The sequence below is a fragment of the Pongo pygmaeus genome, chromosome 10 (genome assembly GCF_028885625.2).
Source record: "Pongo pygmaeus isolate AG05252 chromosome 10, NHGRI_mPonPyg2-v2.0_pri, whole genome shotgun sequence".
NCBI classification, from domain to species: domain Eukaryota; kingdom Metazoa; phylum Chordata; class Mammalia; order Primates; family Hominidae; genus Pongo; species Pongo pygmaeus.
The window spans coordinates 64,263,638-64,286,202 of record NC_072383.2 but is presented as its reverse complement, the minus strand read 5'-3'; the positions used below and the strand labels follow the sequence as shown (position 1 = coordinate 64,286,202).

Sequence of the window (22,565 nt, the reverse complement as noted above, 5' to 3'; positions counted from 1 at the left end):
AAAAGAGTCCCATTCCAAGAGCTTTCTAAGTATGAATTTGTGAGCAGAATGTAAAGATTTAGAGTCCATCTAGCAAAAGATTTCCTTGTGAGGAAAAAAAAAAAAAAGAACTTTATTGATTGATTGATTGATCGAGATGGAGTTTTGCTCTGTTGCCCAGGCTAGAGTGCAGTGGTGTGATCTCAGGTCACTGCAACCTCTGCCTCCTGCGTAAAAGCTATTCTCCTGCCTCAGTCTCCCAAATAGCTGGAACTACAGGCATGCACCACCATGCCTTTCTAATTTTTGTGTTTTTAGTAGAGATGGGGTTTCACCATGTTGTTCAAGCTGATGTCGAACTTCTGACCCCAGGTGATCCTCCCACCTCAGCCTCTCAAAGTGCTAGGATTACAGGCGTGAGCCACTGTGCCTGGCCAAAAAACAGAACTTTAAATCAGTGATTCTTATCAACTTTCCCACTCTACACTGAAGTAATATATGGCATATTCCCATCAACAGTGGTGTCTCCTCACTGGAAAGGAATAGAAGAAGGGGTAACTAAGGGGAGCCCCCAATTGATTTTAATACTCCCCAACTGAGATACCCATCCTTCAGGTCCTCTCTTGAGAATTGCTTATTAAAATAGATTTAAATTAAACGGGTACTTATCCAATTGCTTTCTCTAATTACAAATTTAAAGTGGCATTGCTTTAGTTTTTATGTTTGTAAATATTTTAGCACAAACATTTGTAAAGACATAATGTGCATATTTCCTAATTCATTTGCTGACCATCTTTGTTTTGCATACAAACGTTACTTGCATTAAGTTATTATAAAACAGGGGAAATGTACAGTAAGGGGTGAATAATGGATATAAAGATGTGATTATTCTATCTCCATTATTACAGCACCATCCAGTAGAAAACCAGGAGACCCCCTCGTCATTTCAGATATCAAGAAAGGGAGTGTGGCACACAGGTAAGGAAAATGGATTTTCTGATTCATTTTAAGGCATCTCTTAATTTAAGTATACTGACACCTTCCACACCCAAAGCAAACCTTTCTAATGGGTCACTGTATTTTCAGAAACTTCCAAGCAGTCACTATTAATTGATCACATTTGACATCCCTAGTTCCAGTGGCTCCATAGATCTCTTCCTGCTTATCAATTTATTTCTGCACAGCTGAAAATATTTCTTAGGGTCTTTCATGAATCTAGCATAGGCTCTCCTTCACTGGTCAACTTCCATTCATTTTCTGACCAAAAAAAAAACCCCTGAAAGTAGCAGCACTTATTAGAGGTACCCAAACAGAGGTGATAACTTGTGCAAGAGTTTTGCTGTTACCAGAATATCCCCTCTGGGCAAGCAAGATTCTTGAGTTTTAAAATGTTCATGTCACCTATTTGGCCCATATACCATCAAAATCAGGAGGTCTCAAATTTTTAATTTCATAAATAAAAATATTTTTAAATGATTGAGGATACTGATATAAGACCATTAACTTTCTTTTTATTTTCCAATTCAGGATTTAAAAAAAATTCAACCTATTATCACAATTATTTTATTAAATAAATACTTTGTTTTATTTTTGAGACAGAGTGTCACCTGTATCACCCACACTGGAGTGCAGTGGCACAATCTCGGCTCACTGAAACCTCTGTCTCCTGGGTTCAAGCGATTCTCCTGCCCCAGCCTCCCAAGTAGCTGGGATTACAGGTGCACACCGCCATGCCCGGCTAATTTTTGTATTTTTTACTAGAGACAGGGTTTTGCCATGTTGACTAGGCTGGTCTCAAACTCCTGATCTCAGGTGATCCACCCACCTCAGCCTCCCAGAGTGCTGGGATTATAGGTGTGAACCGCCACACCCAGCCCAAGAAATACTTTAACATTCAAAAAGTAGGAAGGACATTGTATGAGTTTAGGTATGTATATGCAGGCTCCACTGCTATGACAAAGAGACATCTAAAGACAGTGGATCAAGCAAGACAGAAGTTTCTCTCTCATAACAGTTGGGAGATAGGTAGGCAATCTAGGGCTATGGGAGCCATCCCCGCAGCTTGTCAGTTATTACCATTTTTTTATTTTTAAGTTTTGTGGGTATATAGTTGGTATATATATTTATGGGATACAAGAGATATTTTGATAAGGCATGCAATGCATAGTAATTACATCATGGAAAATAGGGTACCCGTCCCCTCAAGCTTTTATCCTTTGTGTTACAAACAATCCAATTATACTCTTTTAGTTATTTTTCAGTGTACAATTAAATTACTACTGACCATAGTCACCCTGTTGTGCCATCAAATACTAGGTCTTATTCATTCTATTTTTTTGTACCCATTAACCATCCCTGTTTTCCCCACCCTGACCCCCCCCCCCACTACCCTTCCTAGCCTCTGGTAACCATCCTTCTACTCTCTCTCTCCATGAGTTCAGTTATTTTGATTTTTAAATACCACAAATAAGTGAGAACATGTGATGTTTGTATTTCTATGCCTGGTTTATTTCATTGAACATAATGACCTCCAGTTCCATCTAACGCATTGCAAATGACAGGATCTCGTTCTTTTTTATGGCTGAATGGAACCCTGTTGTATATATCTACCACATTTCTTTTATCCATTTATCTCTCAATGGACACTTATGTTGCTTCCAAATCTTGGCTATTGTGAACAGTGCTGCAGCAAACATAGGAGTGCAGATATCTCTTCAATATACTGATTTCCTTCCTTTTGGGTATATACCCAGCAGTGGGATTGCTGGATCATATGGTAGCTCTATTTTTAGTTTTTTGAGAAGCCTCCAGCTGTTTTTATGGTGGTTGTACTAATTTACATTCCCATCAACAGTGTACCTGGGTTCCCTTTCCTCCACATTCTCTCCAGCATTTGTTATTGCCTGTCTTTTGGATAAAAACCATTTTAACTGGGATCAGATGATATCTCATTGTAGTTTTGATTTGCATTTCTCTGATGACCACTGATGTTGCGCATCTTTTCGTATGCCTGTTAGACGTTTGTATGTCTTCTTTTGAGAAATGACTATTCAAATATTTTGGCCATTTTTTAATAGGATTACTAGATTGTTTTTTCCTATAGACTTGTTTGAGCTCCATGTATATTCTGGTGATTAATCCCTTGTCAGATGGATAGTTTGCAAATATTTTATCCTATTATGTGAGTTGTCTCTTTGTTGATTTTTTTCTTTGCTATGAAAAAGATTTTTCGCTTGTTGTGATCCCATTTGTCCATTTTGCTTAGGTTGCCTGTGCTTGTGGGGTATTACTCGAGAGATATTTGCCCAGAGCAACGTCCTGGAGAGTTTCCCCAATGTTTTCTTGTGGTAGTGTCATAGTTTGAAGTCTTAGATTTAAGTTGTTAATCCATTTTGATTTGACTTTTGTATCTGGCAAGAAATAGCTGTCTAGTTTTTTTCTTCTGCATGTTGATATTCAGTTTTCCCAGCACCATTTATTGAAGAGACTGTCTTTTCCCCAATGTATGTTTCTAGGCACCTTTGTCAAAAATGAGTTGACTGTAGGCATGTGGATTTGTTTCTGGGTTCTCTATTCTGTTCCATTGGTCTATATGTGTGTTTTTTGCCAGTGCCATGGTGTTTGGGTTACTGTAGCTCTGTAGTATAATTTGAAGTCAGATAATGGGATTCTTCCAGTTTTCTTCTTTTTGCTCAGGATAGAATTGGGTATTCTAGGTCTTTTGTGGCTCAGTATAAATTTTAGGATACTTTTGTCTATTTCTGTGAAGAGTGTCATTGGTATTTTGATACAGATAGCATTAAATATGTAGATTGTTCTGGGTAGTATGGCTATTTTAACAATATTGATCCTTCTAGTTTATAAACATGTAGTTTTTTTTCTATTTGTTTGTGTCCTCTTCAATTTCTTTCATCAGTGTTTTACAGTTTTCATTGTAGAGATCTTTTACTTCTTTCATTAATTTCTAAGTATTTGATTTTATCTGTGGCTCTTGTAAAAGGGATTACTTCTTTAATTTCTCTTTCAGATTGTTCACTGTTGGCATATAGAAATGCTACTGATTTTGTATTATTTATTTTGAAGCCTGCAACTTTACTGAATTTTTTAAATCAGCTCTAATTGTTTTTTCTGGAGTCTTCAGGTTTTTCCACATATAAGATCATGTCTTCTGCAAGCAAGGATAATTTGACTTCTTCCTTTCCAATTTGGATACGTTTTTATCTTTCCCTTGTGGGATTGCTCTTGCTAGGACTTCCAGTACTGTGTTGCATAACAGTGGTGACAGTGAGCATCCTTGTTGTGTACCAGATCTTAGAGGAATGCCTTTTAGTTTTTCCTCATTCAGTATGATACTAGCAGCAGCTCTGTTGTATATGGCTTTTATTATGTTGAGGTATATTTCTTCTATGCCCTAGTTTTTTGAGGATTTTTATCATGAAGGGATGTTAAATTTTTTCAAATGCTTTTTCAGCATCAATAGAAATGATCATATGGCTTTTGTCCTTTATTCTACTGACATGATGTGTTTCACTCACAGATTTGCATAGCTTGCACCATCTTTTAATCCCTGGGTTGTGATCCAACTTGGTTGTGATGAATCATCTTTTTAATATATTTTTGACTTCACTTTGCTAGTATTTTGTTAAGGATTTTTTCATCAATGTTCGTTAGAGGTTTTGGGCCCGTAGTTTTCTTTTTCTTTTTCTTTTTCTTTCCTTTTTTTTTTTTTTTTTTTTTTTTTTTTGTGTGTGTGTGTGTGTGTGTGTGTGTGTGTGTGTGTGTGTCTTTGTCTGGTTTTGTTATCATGGTAATACTGGCCTCATAGAATGAGTTTGGAATCATTCCCTCCTCCTCTATTTTTCAGAATAGTTTTAGCAGGATTGATGTTAGTTCTTTAAATGTTTGGTAGAATTCAGCAGTGAAGCCATTGGGTCCCAGGTTTTGCCTTACTTGGAGACTTTTTATTATGACTTCAATTATGTTACTTGTTATTGGTCTGTTCTGGTTTTGAATTTCATCATAGTTCAATGTTGGTACATTGTATGAGTCTAGGAATTTACCCATTTCCTCTAGCTTTTCTAATTTATTGGCATATAGTTGCTCATAGGAGCCACTAATGATCCTTTGAATTTCTGTGGTATCAGTTGTAATGTCTCCTTTTTCATCTCTGACTTTATTTAGTTGGGTCTTCTCCTTTTTTTAATTTTTGTTATTAGTCTGGCTAAAGCTTTGTCCATTTTGTTCACCTTTTTAAAAACATTTTGTTTCATTGATCTTTGCATTGTTTTCTTCATTTCAAATTCATTATTTTTGCTCTGATCTTTATTATTTATTTTCTACCACTAATTTTGGGTTCAGTTTGCTCTTGCTTTTCTGATTCTTTAAGATGCATTGTTAGATTATTTATTTGAAGTCTTTGTTCTTTTTTGATGTAGGCACTTATAACTAAAAATTTCCTGCTTAGTGCTGCTTTTGCTGTATCTCCTTGGCTTTAGTATGTTGTGTTTCCATTATCATTTGTTTCATGAAATTTTTTAATTTTCTTATTAATTTCTTCATTGGCCCACAGGTCACTCAGAAGCATGTTGTTTCATTTCCATGTGTCTGCATAGTTTACAAAATTCCTCGTGTTTTTTTTCCTTCAAATTTTATTTTAAGTTCCAGGGTACATGTGCAGGATGTGCAGGTTTGTTACATAGGTAAATGTGTGCCATGGTTTGCTGCACAGATCAACCTATCATCTAGGTATTAAGCCCAGTCTCCATTAGCTATTCTTCCTGATGGTCTCCCTCCCACCACTTCACCCATGACAGGCCCCACTGTGTGTTGTTGTTTCCAATGTGTCCATGTGTCCTCATCGCTCAGCTCCCACTTATAAGTGACAACATGCAGTGTTTGGTTTTCTGTTTCTGTGTTAGTTTGCTGAGGATAAAGGCCTCCAGCTCTATCCATGTACCTGCAAAGGACATGATCTCATTCCTTTTTATGGCTGCATAGTATTCCATGGTGTATATATATCACATTTTCTTTATCCAGTCTATCATAAATGGGCATTTGGGTTGATTCCATGTATTTGCTATTGTGAATAGTGCTGCAGTGGACATATGCATGCATGTATCTTTATAATAGAATAATTTACATTCCTTTGGGTATATATCCAGTAATGGGATTGCCAGGTCAAATGGTATTTCTGCTTCTAGATCTTTGAGGAGTTGCCACATTGTCTTTCATAATGATTGAACTAATTTACATTCCCACCAAACATGTAAAAGCATTCCTTTTTCTCTGCAACCTCACTGGCATCTGTTGTTGCTTGACTTTTTCATAATTGCCATCCTGACTGGCATCAGATGATATCTCATTATGATTTCAATTTGTATTTCTCTAATGATCAGTGATGACGAGCTTTTTCTCATATGTTTGCTGGTTGCATGAATATCTTTTTTTGAGAAGTGAAGTTCTTTGTAGACTTTGGATATCAGACCTTTATTAGATAGATAGATTTTGAAAATTTCCTGCCATTCTGTAGGTTGTCTGTTCACTCTGATGATAGTTTCTTTTGCTGTGCATAAGCTCTTTAGTTTAATTAGATCCCATTTATCAAAGATTGCTTTTGTTGCCATCGCCTTTGGCATTTTCGTCATGAAATCTTTGCCTGTGCCTATGTCCTGAATGGTATTGTCTAGATTTTCTTCTAGGGTTTTTATAGTTTTGGGATTTACATTTAAGTCTTTAATCCATTTTATTTTGTTTTATTTTATTTTATTTTATTTTATATAAGGTGTAAGGAAGGGGTCCAGTTTCAATTTTCTGCATATGATTAGCCAGTTCTCCCAGTGCCATTTATTAAATGGGGAATCCTTTTCCCATTGCTTGTTTTTGTCAGGTTTGTTGATGATCAGATGGTTATGGGTGTGCGGTCTTACTTCTGAGTTCTCTATTCTGTTCCTTTGGTCTATATGTCTGTTTTTGTACCACTACCATGCTGTTTTGGTTACTGTAGCCTTGTAGTATAGTTTGAAGTTGGGTAGCATGATACCTCCAGCTTTGTTCTTTTAGCTTAGGATTGGTTTGGCTATACAGGCTCTTTTTTGATTCCATATGAATTTTAAAATAGTTTTTTTCTAATTCTGCAAAGAATGTCAATGGTAGTTTAACGGGCATGGTATTGAATCTATAAATTACTTTGGGCAGTATGGTCATTTTCACGATATTGATTTTTTCTATCCATGAGCATGGAATGTGTTTCCATTTGTTTGTGTCCTCTCTGATTTCTTTGAGCAGTGGTTTGTAGCTCTCCATGAAGAGGTCCTTCATTTCCCTTATTAGCTATATTCCTAGGTATTTTATTCTCTTTGTAGCAATTGTGAATGGGAGTTCTTTGATTATTTGGCTCTCTGCTTGCCTATTGTTGGTGTATAAGAACGTTAATGATTTTTGCACAGTGATTTTGTATGTTGAGACTTTTCTGAAGTTGCTTATCAGCTTAAGAAGCTTTTGGGCTGAGATGATGTGGTTTTTCTAGATATAGGATCATGTCATCTGCAAAGACAATTTGACTTTTTCTCTTCTGATTTGAATACCCTTTATTTTTTTCTCTTGCCTGATTGCCCTGGTCAGAACTTCCAATATACTATGTTGAATAGGAGTGGTGAGAGGGCATCCTTGTCTTGTGCTAGTTTTCAAGATGAATGCTTCCAGCTTTTGCCCATTCGGTATGATATTGGCTATGGGTTTGTTCTATGTGGCTTTTACTATTTTGAGGTATGTTCCTTCAATACCTAGATTATTGAGAGTTTTTAAATGAAGGGATGTTGAATATTATTGAAGGCCATTTCTGCATCTATTGAGGTAATTATGTGGTTTTTGTCTTTAGTTCTGTTTATATAATGAACCACATTTATTGTTTTGTGTATGTTGAACCAACCTTGCAGCCCAGGGATGAAGCCAACTTGATCGTGGTGGATAAACTTTTTAATGTGCTGCTGGATTCAGTTTGTCAGTATTTTATTGAGGATTTTTGCATCCATGTTTATCAAGAATATTAGCCCGAAGTTTTTTCTTGTTGTTGTATAACTCTCCCGGGTTTTGGTATCAGAATGATACTGGCCTCATAAAATGAGTTAGGGAGAAATCCTCCTTTTCAATTGTTTGGAACAGTTTCAGAAGAAATAGTACCAGCTCATCTTTGTACCTCTGTTAGAATTCAGCTGTAAATCCATGTGGTCCTGGGATTTTTTTGGTTGGTAGCCTATTTATTACAGTCTCAATTTCAGAACTCGTTGTTGGTCTCTTTGTTCTCATTAGTTTCAAAGAACATCTTGATTTCTGCCGTAATTTTATTATTCACCCAAGGTTCACTCAGGGGCAGGCTGTTCAATTTCCAAGTAGTAGTGTGGTTTAGAGTGAATTTCTTAATCTTGAGTTTAATTTGATTGTGCTGTGGACTGAGAGACTGTTATGATTTCAGTTATTTTGCATTTGCTGAGGAATGTTTTGGTTCCAATTATGTGATCAATTTTGGAGTAAGTGTAATGTGGCAATGAGAAGAATGTATATTCTGTCATTTTGGGGTGGAGAGTTCTGTAGATATCTATCAGGTCCACTTGATCCAGAGCTGAGTTCAAGTCCTGAATATCTTTGTTTATTTTCTGTCTCAATGATCTGTCTAATATTGTCAGTGGGGTGTTACAATCTCCCACTGTCACTGTGTGGGAGTATAAGTTTCTTCATAGGTCTCTAAGAACTTGCTTTGTGAATCTGGGTACTCCTGTATTAGGCGCATATATATTTAGAATACTTAGCCCTTCTTGTTGAATTTAACATTTTTTTCTATCTTTGTTGGTTTAAAGTATCTTTTGTCAGAAATTAGGAATGCAGGCTCTGCTTTTGTCAGTTTTTCATTGCTTGGTAAATTTTATTCCATCACTTTATTTTGAGCCTATGTGTGTCACTGCATGTGAGATATGTCTCTCGAAGACAGCACACCAATAGGTCTTGGCTCTCTCTTTATCCAGTTTGCCATTCTATGTCTTTTAACTGGGGCATTTATCCTGTTTACATTTAAGTTTAGTGTTGATATGTGTTAATTTGATCATGTCATCATGATGCTAGTTGGTTATTTTGCAAACTTGTTTATGTGGTTGCTTCATAGTGTCACTGGTCTGTGCATTTCAGTGTGTTTTTGTAGCGGCTGGTAATGGTTTTTCCTTTCCATATTTAACACTTCCTTTAAGAGCTCTTGCAAGGTAGGTCTGATAGTGATGAATTCCCTCAGCATTTACGTGTCTGAAAAGGATCTTATTTCTCCTTTGCTTATGAAGTTTAGTTTGGCCAGATATGAAATTCTGGGTTGGAAATTATTTTCTTTAAGAATGTTGAATATTGGCCCCCAAACTCTTCTGGCTTGTAGGGTTTCTGCTGAGAGGTCTGCTGTTGGTCTGATGGGCTTACCTTTGTAGGCATCCTGGCTTTTCTTTCTGGCTATGCTTAACATTTCTTTCTTTCATTTCGACCTTGGAGAATCCAATGATTATGTGTCTTGGGGTTGATCTTCTCCTGTAGTATCTTATTGAGGTTCTCTGGATTTCCTAAATTTGAATGTTGGCCTATCTTGCTAGGCTAGGGAAGTTCTCCTGGATTATATCCTGAAGTACGTTTTCCAACTTAGTTCTGTTCTCCCCATCTCCTTCAGGTACCCCAATCAGTCATAGATTTGGTCTTTTTACATAATCCCATATTTTTGGAGGTTTTGTTTCTTCCTTTTTATTCTTTTTTCTCTATTCTTGTCTGCCTGTCTTATTTCAGAAAGATAGTCTTCAACTCTGAGATTCTTTGTTCCACTTAGTCTATTTGGCTATGGACACTTGTGATTGCACTGTGAAGTTATCATGTTATGTTTTTCAGCTCCATAAGGTCATTTATGTTTGTCACTAAACTGGCTATTCTGGTCATCAGCTCCTGTAATGTTTTATTACGATTCATAGCTTATTTGAATTGGGTTAGAACATGCTCCTTTGGTTCAGTGAAGTTCATTATTACCCACCTTTTGAAGCCTACTTCTGCCAATTCAGTCATCTCAGCTTCAGCCCAGTTCTGTGCCCTTGCTGAAGAAGTGTCACAGTTATTTGGAGGAGAAGAAGCACTCTGGCTTTTTGAGTTTTCAGCAGTTTTAAGTTGATTCTTTCTCATCTTTGTGAACTTATCTACCCTCAATCTTTGAGGTTGCTGATCTGTGAATGGAGTTTTTCTGGGATCTTTTTGTTGATGATGTTACTGTTGTTGCTTTCTGCTTATTTGTTTTTCTTTTAACAGTCAGGCCCCCTTCTGTAGTGCTGTTGTGGTTTGCTGGGGGTCTACTCCAGACCCCAAGCCTGGATCCCTCCTGCACCAGCAAAGGCTACAAAACAGCAAAGATGGGAGCCTTCTCCTTCCTCTGGGAGCTCTGTCCCAGAGGGACACTGACCTGATGCCAATCTGGAGACCTGGAGACCCCTTTTGGGAGGTCACACCCAGTCAGGAGGAACGGTATCAGGGACTGGCTTAAAGAAGCAGTCTGGCTCCCGCTTGACAGAGCAGGTGCACTGTGATTTGGGGAACCACCCTCATCCAGACCACCCAGACTCTGCAGAGCCAGCAGGCAAGAAAGGCTAAGTCAACTGAACCAGAGAGACCATGGCTTCCCCTCCTGCAAGGGGCTCCATCCCAAGAAGATCAGAGTTCTATTCATAAAACCCTGGCTTAGAGTGAATTTCTTAATCTTGAGTTTAATTTGATTGTGCTGTGGTCTTGAGAGACTGTTATGATTTCAGTTATTTTGCATTTGTAGTTGCTGAAATTCCTGCAGGTGGTCTATAAGGTTCTTGTACTTGAATATTGGTGTCTTTCTCTATGTTTGGGAAGTTCTCTGTTATTATCCCTTTGAATAAAGTTTCTACCCCTATCCCTCTCTCTACCTTGTCTTTAAGGCCTATAACTCTTAGATTTGGCCTTTTGAGGCTATTTTTTAGATCTTGTAGGTGTGCGTCATTGTTTGTTTGTTTGTTTGTTTTGAGACAGAGTCTCACTCTGATGCCCAGGCTGAGTGCTGTGGTGCAATCTCGGCCCACTGTAACCTCTGCCTCCTGGGTTCAAGCGATTCTCCTGCCTCAGCCTCCCACGTAGCTGGGATTACAGCTGCATGCCACCATGCCCAGCTATTTTTTTTTTTTTTTTGTATTTTTAGTAGAGACAGGCTTTCACCATATTGGCCAGGCTTGTCTCGAACTCCTGACCTCAGGTGATCTGCCCACCTCAGCCTCCCAAAGTGCTGGGATTATAGGCATGAGCCACCATGCCTGGCCCAGTTTTTTGGGTTTTTTTTCTTTTGTCTTCTCTGGCTGTGTATTTTCAAATATCCTGTCTCCAAGCTTACTAATTATCTCTTCTGCTTGATCAATTCTGTTGTTAAGAGACTCTGATGCATTTTTCTAGTGTGTCAATTGCATTTTTCAACTCCAGAATTTCTGCTGGATTTTTTTAAATTATTTTAATCTCTTTGTTGAATTTGTCTGATAGAATTCTGAATTTATGATCTGTATTGTCACAGACTCAAAACTTTATTTTTTACTCAAAACAGTAATTTAGAATTCTCTGTATGAAAGGCCACATATCTCTATTTCTCTGTGATTGGTCTTTCGTGCCTTATTTAGTTCACTTGGTGAGGTCATGTTTTCCCAGATTGTCTTGATGCTCATGGATGTTCATTGGTGTCTGTCTGAGAATTGAAGAGTTAAGTATTTATTATAGTCTTTGCAGTCTGGGCTTGTTTTTACCTGTCCTTGTTGGAAAGGCTTTCCAAGTATTCGAAGGGACTTGGGTGTTGTGATCTAAGTTTTTGGTCACTTCACCTGTATCTCCATTAGGGGACACCCCAAGTCCAGTAACACTATGGCTCTTGCAGACTCAAAAATACTGCCTTGGTGGTCTTGGGTAAGATCCAGAAGAATCATCTGGATTACTAGGCAGAGACTCTTGTTCTCTTCCTTTTCTTCCAAACAGATATAGTCTCTCTCTCAGTGCTGAGCTGCCTGAAGCTGAGGGGTGATGGGGTGACACAAGCACCCCTGTGGTCACCACCACTGAGATTATGCTGGTTCAGACCTGAAGCCAACATGGTACTAGGTCTCAACTAAGGCCGCCAGTAAACCCTTATCTGGCTACCACTAGGCCATGTTCACTCAAGGACCAAAGGCTCTACAATCAGCAGGTGGCAAAGCCAGCCAGGATAGTATCCTTCTTTTCAGGGCAGTGAGCTCCCCCTGGCCCCTTGCAGGTCTAAAGATGCCATCCGGGAGCCTGGTCCTAGAGTCAAAAACCTTAGGAATCTACCTGGTGCTCTATTCTGCTATAGCTGAGCTGTCACCCAAGACACAAGACGAAGTCCTTCCCATCCTTTCCTCGAGGAGAGAAGTCTCTCCCCATGGCCACCACTGCTCCAGGCCCATGGCAAGTACTGCCTGGCTATTGCCGATGTTCACTCAAGACCCAAAGGCTCTTCAGTCAGCTTGTGGCGAATGCTGCCAGGGCCGGGACTCTTCTTTCAAGGCGGTGGGCTCCCCTCTGTCCCAGAGCAGCTCCACAAACGTCCAAGAGCTAAAGCCTAGAATCAGGGACCCCAAGAGCCCACTAGGTACTCTACCACTGTTGCAGAGCTGGTACCTAAGCTGCAAGATAAAGTCCTTTTTACTATTTCCTCTGCTTTTCTCAAGCAGAAACAGCCTCTCCCCATAGCCACCACAGCTGGGAATGTGCTGGGTCACACCTGAAGCCAGCACAACTCAGAGTCTCACCTAAGGCCCACAGCAAGTACTACCTGACTACTACTGCTGATTTTATTTTTTTATTACATTTAATTTTATTTATTTTTTGAGACAGAGTCTCATTCTGTTGCGCAGGCTGGAGTACAGTGGTGCGATCGGCTCACTGCAAGCTGCACCTCCCAGGTTCAAGTGATTCTCCTGCCTCAGCTCCCAAATAGCTGGATTACAGGCGTGCACCACCATGCCTGGCTAATTTTTGTATTTTTATTACAGACTGAGTTTCACCATGTTGGCCAGGCTGGTCTTGAACTCCTGGTTTCAAGTGATCCACCCACCTCGGCCTCCCAAAGTGCTGGGATTACAGGCATGAGCCACCGTGCCCAGCCGTGCTGCTGATTATTCAGGGCCCAAGGGATATTTAGTCAGCAGGTGATAAATGCTGCCAGGACTGGGTCCTTCCCTTCAAGGCAGCAGGTTCCCTTCCAGCCCTGGGTGTATCTAGAAATGTTGTCTGGGAGCAAAGGCCTAGAAAAGGGGCCTTAGGACTCTGTCTGGTGCCCTGTCATACTATAGCTGAGCTGATATCCAAGTTGCAAGACAACGTCTTCTTTACTCTCCCCTCTTCTCTACTCAGGTAGAGTGAAGGAATCTCTCTGGGAGTTGTGAGCTGTGCTGTGTAGGGCTAGGAGAGGGGTGTTGCAAGCACTCACTTAGCCACCCCAGCTGGTTTCTCACTAGGTCACGTGCCTCCCAAGTCTACTGGCTCTGAGCTCAGCACAGCATCAGGACTTGTCCAGGAATTGCAGTCTTTGTGGCTTTAAACTGTCTTTTGAGTTTATTTAGTACCCAAGAACACTTTAGCATGCAGCAGTGAGGCGTGCTGGAACTCAAGTTCTGACCACTGGAATGGGTGATTCCCCTCTGCCTAGGGCTGATCTAAATGTTCCCTCTGTGGATATCAGTTGACTTCTGCCCAGTGTTGCTTTCTGCTGTGACAAGGTAGCACTGAGTTTCAATGCAGTCTCTCCATCACTGTGTTCTGCCACCCACAAGTGCAGTTTTTCTCTCCATGCCATGTGGCTGCTGCGGAAGGAATGGGGGAGGGGCTGGCATCATCAATTCAAGACTTTCTTTCCTACCCTTTTCAGTGCCTCTTTCAATGATATGAAGTTAAAACCAGGTACTGTGATTGCTCACCTGATTTTTGGTTCTTATAAAAGTGCTTTTCTGTATGGATAGTTGTTAAATTTGGTGTTCCTGCAAGGAGGACGATCAGTGGAGGCTTCTATTCAGCCACCTTGCTCCACCTCCCTCCTGTTACCATTTTCTAGCTACAGGCAGGAGGTGGGGAGGGTCCCCAGAGAGTCTAGGGCATGCATTTTTAGAGGGTAACTTAAAAGAAGGGAAGGGAGAATGGATGCTGGGAGACAATTAGCAGTCTCTGGCACAGATATAATGCATAAAAGGCTGTTCTTACAAATCTGTGTATATATACATATATGCACATAGAAACATATACATACTACATTCACATTATTCTTTTTTTTGTTTCATTAAGGACCTTAAAATTTTTTTCAACAGACCTACCCTGGTCCACAGCCAGTTTTAGGGTCTCAGTGGCCACCTTCCAAATAAGAAGCTATAGATTCATCTATAAATTTTCATGCTGCTCTGGCCATAGTGAGTTTCCAGATGCAAGTGGAAGTAGCAGAGGTTCAAGCCTTAGGCTTCCACTAACTCTATTACACCTTGCCTTCTCTCATTCTCTTAGTGCTCTCCTAATATCTGGACTACCAAGGATCAAAAGTGATAAAACAATATGGAGAAACACAAGGATACCTGGGTCTATGCAGACCCTCGCCCATTACCTCCCTTCCTAGGAATTGTATGCTTCCTGAGTGACACATATGTTCTTGTTTAATTGAAAAAAGTATAAGAAAAAATATTTTTAACACTCTGCAATTTAATGTCATGGCAGGCAACCCAAATAAGACTAGAAGAAGGGAGGCAGTTGTCAATAAAGTACAATTTAAAAACAGTTGAACCTCTTTTCCTCTAAAGACTACCATAATGCTACATTATGCTTAATGCCTCTTTAAATGGCCTAGTTAAGTGCTCATCATTAGTCATGTGTTACTATGCATTCACTAACAGAACTGGGACCCTGGAACTTGGGGATAAATTGCTCGCGATAGATAATATCCGGCTGGACAACTGTTCCATGGAAGATGCAGTTCAGATCCTCCAGCAATGTGAAGACCTGGTGAAGCTCAAAATCCGCAAAGATGAAGATAATTCAGGTATTGAGAGCATCCTTAGTTAAAACTGATTTTTCAAACTGCCCATCTGTCACCAAACATATTAGATCTTGATGTTTTACGTGCAACAGCTGGCTAGTGATGTAGCAGCAGTGTTTCACAGCTAAAAGAGTCTTTAAATTTTGTGTTGAGAGTGTAGTACGAATTTTAAATAATGGTGCTTGTAAATGATATCGTTAAGATATTTTCATTATAGAAAACATTATAATTGCATGAAAATAATTTTTAAAGATGAAATCTAAATCATCATCTAATACAATGAAACTGGTAGTTTTCTAGTTTTTGTTGATATTCATATGGCATAACTATAACCAAGTGGATGTTGCATTTTTTTACTTAATTTTACATTATAAACATTTGATCGTTTTATAAACTCTTCATATCTATCATTTTTATTAACTGCCTGTGATTTACCTTTCTTCTCTTCTTAAATCACTATATTGCTTCCAATTTTTTCATTATTGTAAATAGAACTCTTATAGACATCTTTATGCATAGATGTCTTTATCCAGCTTTTTTTTCTTTTGAAATAAGAAAATATTCCTAGAAGCAGGATGGCTGAGTAAGAATACAAAGGAAATGTCTATGATTCCTGATGAGTCAGTCGTGCTCCACATTGCTTTTCAAAAGGGCTATACACATTTTTTAGGCTGTCCAATCAAACTTAGGAGGGCATAGAATCATCTGAAGAGCTTGTTAAAACACAGATCCTGGCACCACCCCAGGTGGGACCTGAGATTCTGGATTCCTAATAAACATCCAGATGCTGCCACAGCTGTGGTGCAAGGAGCACACTTTGGGTAGCCCTGAAATAAGAGACATCTTATCTGATTATGATAAGAATATAGAGCCAATTGAACAGTGTCCATTCACCAAAGGAGTCAGCTAATGTGGGGAATTACAGAATGTGATGTGGATCCATAAAGTAAACGTTTAATTTACAATTTTGCCAATCTTGTGGGTAAAGTCAAGGCCTTTCCTATTAATATGGTTCTGCTGATTATACTTACAAGTCTTTTTGTTTGTTTGCCTAAATCGTATCCACAATATATATTTTATGATTTCCAGTTTTATTTTGGTTTGGTTTGGTTTTTAATGCAGTGAGACTTTAAAGAATTTATAGCAATCTGAATTCCTCCTCCTCCTAGATTTTGGTTTTCCCCAATGTTGTAGAGTTTTTCCAGTAGGTAATTAACAGTAGATTTTTTGTTTGTTTGTTTGTTTTGTGTGGCACACCCAGGCTGGAGTGTGCCATGGAGTGCAGTGGCGCCAACTCTGTTCACTGCAACCTCCATCTTCCAGGTTCAAGCAATTCTTGTGCCTCAGCCTCCTGAGTAGCTGGAATTACTGGTGTGCGTCACCTTTCCTGGCTAATTGTTGTATTTTTAGTAGAGATGGAGTTTTGCCATGTTGGCCAGGCTGGTCTCAAACTCCTGACCTCAAGTGATCTGCCCACCTCGGCCTCCCAAAGTGCTGCGATTACAGGTGTGAGCCACTGCACCTGGCCATAGATTTTTGCCTAACGAACCCTTATTGAATCTTTCCAAACCATTGGATTTTGTTTTCATAGAACAACTACATTCATATTTCGTAGGTTATATAAGATTAATTAAATTACATAGTTAAAAGTACAGCTTGCATAAACAGGTTTAGGAATAAACATAATTGCCTCTAAATTTTGAAGTTTACAACTCAAGCAGGAGTAGGAGCAGAAGCTCAGAGGGGCTACATAAAGAAACCTATTGCTCTGGAGCATGCCATGGCATTGGTCTGTACATTTTATGATGGAAGACGAACAGCCACAATTAATTCAGTAAATTGGTTAAGTGGAGATTGGTTATGAGAGCGTCTACTGTGTATAATTTCATTGCAACCAATAACGAAGTTGTGGCAATGTTCTGGGATTTTGTTAATCAGGTCATCTAGATCTAGAGTTCATGGTTATGTCAGGCTATGTGTTTATGATTCCTATTCCAAGTAAAAAAAAAATCTATAGTTGCATCCATCAGTACAGTTGATAATAATGATTATATCCAAATATATTTTATAACCAATGTTTAAAAATATGCACAGGTTTGCACTCATTATTTCTTAAGCAACTGATTTTCTGTGCCAAGATTTGCATTTCTCTCCTTACAAGCCTGCTTCAGTTGCACTTTCTTTGGGGGATTTATTTCAAAATAGGGAGGAAGCCTTTAGTATCAGCCTGGGTTCTGTCCTAGTGAGGAGGCAAAGCCCTGTGAAGAAACTTGTTTTGCATGATTTGCCCTGCTCAGCAGATGTCAGCTACCTTCCTTGCAAAGTGAAAAAGCCAAGCCAGAGATGAATATGTATAGTGTGCACAGCTGGCAATGCATCCAGTTTCAAAGCCAGGCTGTGTCTACCAGTTGGCAGGAGTTTCTGAAACAACTGAGCACTTGGAGAGCTAGATCTTATTTTCAGTTACTGATTTCCTTTGCCTCATTTTCCTCCTTTATACCCTTCCCCTACAATCCGTATGTATACTATTATGATAGTTATTGTGCTTATTAAATATGTTTTAATTTTAAGAGGCTCTGTTTTTAAAATCCTAAACCTTCCATTGAAAAACATACAACCACCCAAAATAAGACTATAAATATTGGCATGAGAGACATGCTTATCCAAACCAGATTTTCTCATATTGATATACAGAAATATATACTCATTCAGACATGGTTTTATAAAAGATCACTCTTTGAAAATTATTCAGTTATTGATTTGGAAGAATTTATATGATCCTAGTATCCTCTTCCCTCATAACATTATAAATATAATTTGAGTACCTGAATTCATTTTTATTCAGAGCAAAGTAAGGGAGGAAAAAAAAACTTTATTCAAAATGTAAAGCCTGACCACAGATTCTTTAAAGGCAAACTAAATCTTCACAAAGAGCAAATGTTTTAAAATCAGACATGATGTAAGAACTCAGAAGAAGAGAGGGTAGGTGGGGGATGAGGGACAACAACAACTACATATTGGGTACAGTGTACACCACTTGGGTGATGGGTGCACCAAAATCTCAGGCTTCACCAAAATCTCAGGCTTCACCACTATACAGTTCATCCAGGTAACGAAAAATCACTTGTACCCTTAAAGCTACTGAAATAAATTCTTTTAAAAAAAAAATCAGACCTCAGTTTAAAGTTCAGCTCTACCACATTTGAGCTGTGAGAGTTTGGGCAACTTGCTAAACTTGTCTGAGATTTGGTCCCATTTTCAGTAATGTCTACATAGTAATACCCATCTCAGGGAGCTGTTGTAGCTTACTGAAGGAAATACTGGCACAGTCCATACTCTACTCAATAAGTGGGGACTATTTGTATTCTAATTACCTCCTGAAATCCCTTTCTCTGCATTCGTTCTGATCCTTGATCAAGATATGACTGAGTGGAAAATAAGCATTGACCCTTTGGACAGTCACTGATTTTGAAAGTTTGATATAATGCTTAATCTGAAATTATGCTGGTAATTAGAACTATCACATTAAATAGTTGTCATGCTTCGTCTCAATATTTTTGAATGGTAATATTCAGTGTATATTCTCCACCCCCAGAAATATTGCTCATACTAATGTGGGCCCTCTGCACTGCAGGAGTTTTCTGGTCCTTTAACTGCTGGCTGCTCTCCATCCTTCAGTGATGATTCTCTCTCTCCGGTTACAGGAAGTTTATAACTATACTTGATGTAACTTGGTTTCCTAAGCTAGCTTGTACTGCATTTGGGGTTTAACAGATACTGCTTCAAGATGTAAGCATTTCTTCCAGCTTCCCACGTCTCGCTACCCTGCTGTGTACCTTACCCAAGGAGATGGTAGAACTATTCCCAAATGCTGCTAAAGCCCTCGATTTTCAGTCATGCCATCAGCATTCGTTTATTTTCTATGAAGTATCGGGCAATGTGCTATGGACTACCAGTTCTTAGACAATCCTGCCCTTAAATCAGTTATCACCAAATAGGAGAAACAAGAGAATCAATAATTAACAATATGATGAATGTCATAAGGATATGCACAAAATATTCCACAATGGTAAGAGAATGTGAAGGCATCCATTTGCGCCTGAGGACCTCAAGGAAAAGATTCTAACAACCTTAGTCTCGAAGGGATTTGTGAAGTGGTGCAGAAAGTTAGGGAGAGCATGGCACACTCTAGTAGGCAGGTATGGCTCAAGCATAACATGTGTGCAAGGACTTGGTAGTAGGTAAGCTAGAAAGGTATACTGGAGCCAAGTCATTACGGGCCTTGTAAATCATGTTAAGAAATTTGAATTTTATCCCAGAAACCAATGGGGAGTCATTAAAGGACTTAAAACAGGAATGAGGCCCACCAGACTTGGTTAATGACCATTGGTTTTAATCACTTTATGAAAGCACTGAATGAGCCATTCAAGAGAGTCTGAATTAACTCCGTTTCTAGCCCAAGCTGGGGGAAACAGTAGAATGAAAGACTAAGAATGCCAGACTGGCTTCACAACTGACAATCTGGGAAATTTAGGCAAATTAACTTCTCTGAGCATCAGTTTCGTCATCTGTAAATGTCCATTTAATGTTTACATGGCTGTTTTAAGGATTAAAGGAGGAGATATATGTGTGTGTGTGTATATATATATATATATTTTTTTTTTTTTTGAGATGGAATTTTGCTCTTGTCGCCCAGGCTGGAGTGCAATGGCACAATCTCGGCTCACTGCAACCTCCGCCTTCCAGGTTCAACCAATTCTCCTCCCTCAGCCTCCCAAGTAGCTGGGATTACAGGTGCCCACCACCATGCCCGGCTAATTTTTTGTATTTTTAGTAGAGATGGGGTTTTGCCATGTTGGGCAGGCTAGTCTCGAACTCCTGACCTCAGGTGAGCTGCCCGCCTCGGCCTCCCAAAGTGCTGGGCTTTACAGGTGTGAGCCAACGCACCTGGCCTAAAGGAGGTAATATATTTAAGAACTCACCAATAAGTTTGCACCTAGTGAGGCCCAATGAATGCTGACTATCAGCAGTCATTACTGTATTTGGATATTTTAAAAGTGAATTTCAGCTTTATTTAACAATGGCCAAATCTTTTGGAACACTGGGGTTGTAGGCGTTTTCCTCCCTCACTCTGGATTCAGCCACCATCCTGCCTTCAGGAGCTTCTGCATTTGTCGTCTTCCATTACTGAAGGAATGTAACTCAGGTAGTGTCCAGTGGTTCTTGTGTGGGTCCAAGACTCTGGGATTCCTGAGGCTGCTACCCAATCCCCAGGTCCTCAGCAATGCAAACAATCCTCTTGAAAAAATCTATTGTTTTGCCTTGATGGCTTCTGAGTCCAAAGTAAATGAAGAGAGTTGGAAGACCTGGCTAGGGCCTGAGAGGAAACCCTGAAGCAAAGCAGTAGAGACTTTTCGGGATTTGTAGGAAGAGATAGAGGTTTGCATATCTGTCACATATAGTTTTCAAAAGTCGGCTTTGTATTACCACCTTTTTGTCAATCTAATATACAGCTATTAATGATTTCTCGCTTGGTTTGGGGAATATTACTCTAATATATAGCATATTTTTGGAGACCATAAATCAATACTTTACCTTCATGGGCTGCAATCTGTGTTAAAAAAAAATATTTTCAGGCTGAAGCTTGTCCTATTCAAAGCAAATAACCTTTATACAGCCTTATTACTGATTAAAGTAGTCCTTTGAAGACAGATTCATATTTTGGGCTTCAAATATATATAGTTTACCAGTGTTAAGCCAAGCTAAGTAATTTGCAGTAGCTTTTTCCCCTAAACCCAGATTGGAGTATTGGTGTAGCAGAGATGCCCCATTCCAAGCTCCCAAGAATGATCTTGGCTGTCCTAGGAGCAGTGAAAGGAGGTGTGTTGGCAGGAAGCTGGCTGCAAGAAGGACCTATGATAAAAAGTACTTTTCTCTTTTCTTCATGCTTGATCTCATAAAGGGATGGCTCTCAAGCTTGAGTGTGCATCGGAATCACCCAGAAGATGTTAAAACACAGATGACTAGGCCCCTCTCCCAGAGTTCCCATTCCTGTTGGTCTGTGGGGTAGGGATTCTCAGTCAAATGCAAACTTGAGAATTTGCATTTTTAACAAGTTCTCAGATGATGCCAAAACTGCTAGTCCTAGAACTACACTTTGAGAAATGCTGTCACAAACAAACCTAGTTTTGAGACTTAAAATTATCACTTACACAAAGAAATTTGAATTCTACCCTGAAACACTCAACAATTGCTTGGACATCTCTTGGTATATCATTGTGACATGCCTATGTAAAATGACCGTGCAGCAATAAGGGAGCTGTAGAGAGTGTTGTTCAAATGGTTTACTTTCTCAGGCCTGTCCGACTCCAAGAAATTTAGCCGTACTCTAAAATTAATTCCATCACTTTTAGTTGAAGTGAACTTTGACTGACCTGCACATGTATGCCTTCCAAAGGCTCTCTCCCAAATCCAAGCCTCCTATTTGGCCACAGAAGCAGCTACCATTATGGATTCAAGCCAGATAGCATTCATTTTGTTAAATAGGCAGCACTCAAGAAGCCTGAAAATAACATTGCAGATAAGTAATGCAGCAATTTTGCATCTGTTCCGTGCTTGCATTAATTTTCTCAACGAGAGCTGAGCAGAACAAACAAGTAGGCTTGCCCCCTTTCCTGTCTTTCCCTAATCATTGTAAACCTTCTGTTGTGATATAAAAGCTGTTTATAATATCATTAACATCTGCTTAGGCTCACTTTGAAACTTACTAGTGATTCTACATTTTTCTTTCTCAGAAGTTTCTCTTCTAGTCAAACACCCTAGTTGCTCCTTTCTAAGACTTCTACACTGGAGCAGCCTCAAGGAGAGTATCTAGGAATGCTTCAATCTCCAAAATAGTCTGAGTATTCCTTCTTAAATGGCAGTTACTACCCTCCTCCTAAGCTGCAGGGCCTCACAGATGCCAGTTGAGTTAAAGCCCGAGAAGGCAGGTGGAATTGGCAGTTGAACCTGAAGCTGACTCAACACTCCTGGCACGGTGGAGGGAGGAAGTTCTAGGTTTGCTTGTCCCCACAATGGCAATTGAGGTTGTATTCTCAAACTTTGAATGAGATTGGGTTTGCATCACATGTCTTGGAAAAGGAAACTAGACCTTGGCATAGCAGGGAAGCTGACTCTCAAAACTCTTCTGGAGATCTCAGCCTGGGAACCAATGACTACGTGCTAATATTCATTCATCCTTCTGCTCACTTGTTCAAGCATTTACTGAGTTTGCTTTGGTACCAGACATAGTTCTAGGCTATGGGGATATGAAGTTAAAAATCTCTGTTTTCAAGGTAATCTTATTCTAATGAAGAACCAAGTAGTGAGATCCTTAAAACAGAGTGAAAGGCATATGCTAGAACATGCATTCTCAAGGGGTGCAAAAATTGGTTCTTAAAAATTGGTTCTTGTGATAGCTTGGATATTACATTATAATAGTTTGTGGCCC

The 22,565-nt window shown here is 39.3% G+C and overlaps 1 protein-coding gene across 12 annotated transcripts in view; it reads left to right on the top strand.

The window, feature by feature from the left end:
- The window catches only part of GRIP1 (glutamate receptor interacting protein 1), a 721,037-nt gene that overhangs the window by 647,312 nt on the left and 51,160 nt on the right, over nucleotides 1–22,565 (top strand). For all 12 annotated transcript variants that reach the window (XM_054443505.1, XM_054443504.1, XM_063646484.1 and 9 more), the window contains 2 exons: nucleotides 888–957; nucleotides 14,934–15,079. In XM_054443505.1, coding sequence (XP_054299480.1) covers nucleotides 888–957; nucleotides 14,934–15,079 — 216 coding nt within the window. The remainder of the gene's footprint in view (nucleotides 1–887; nucleotides 958–14,933; nucleotides 15,080–22,565) is intronic.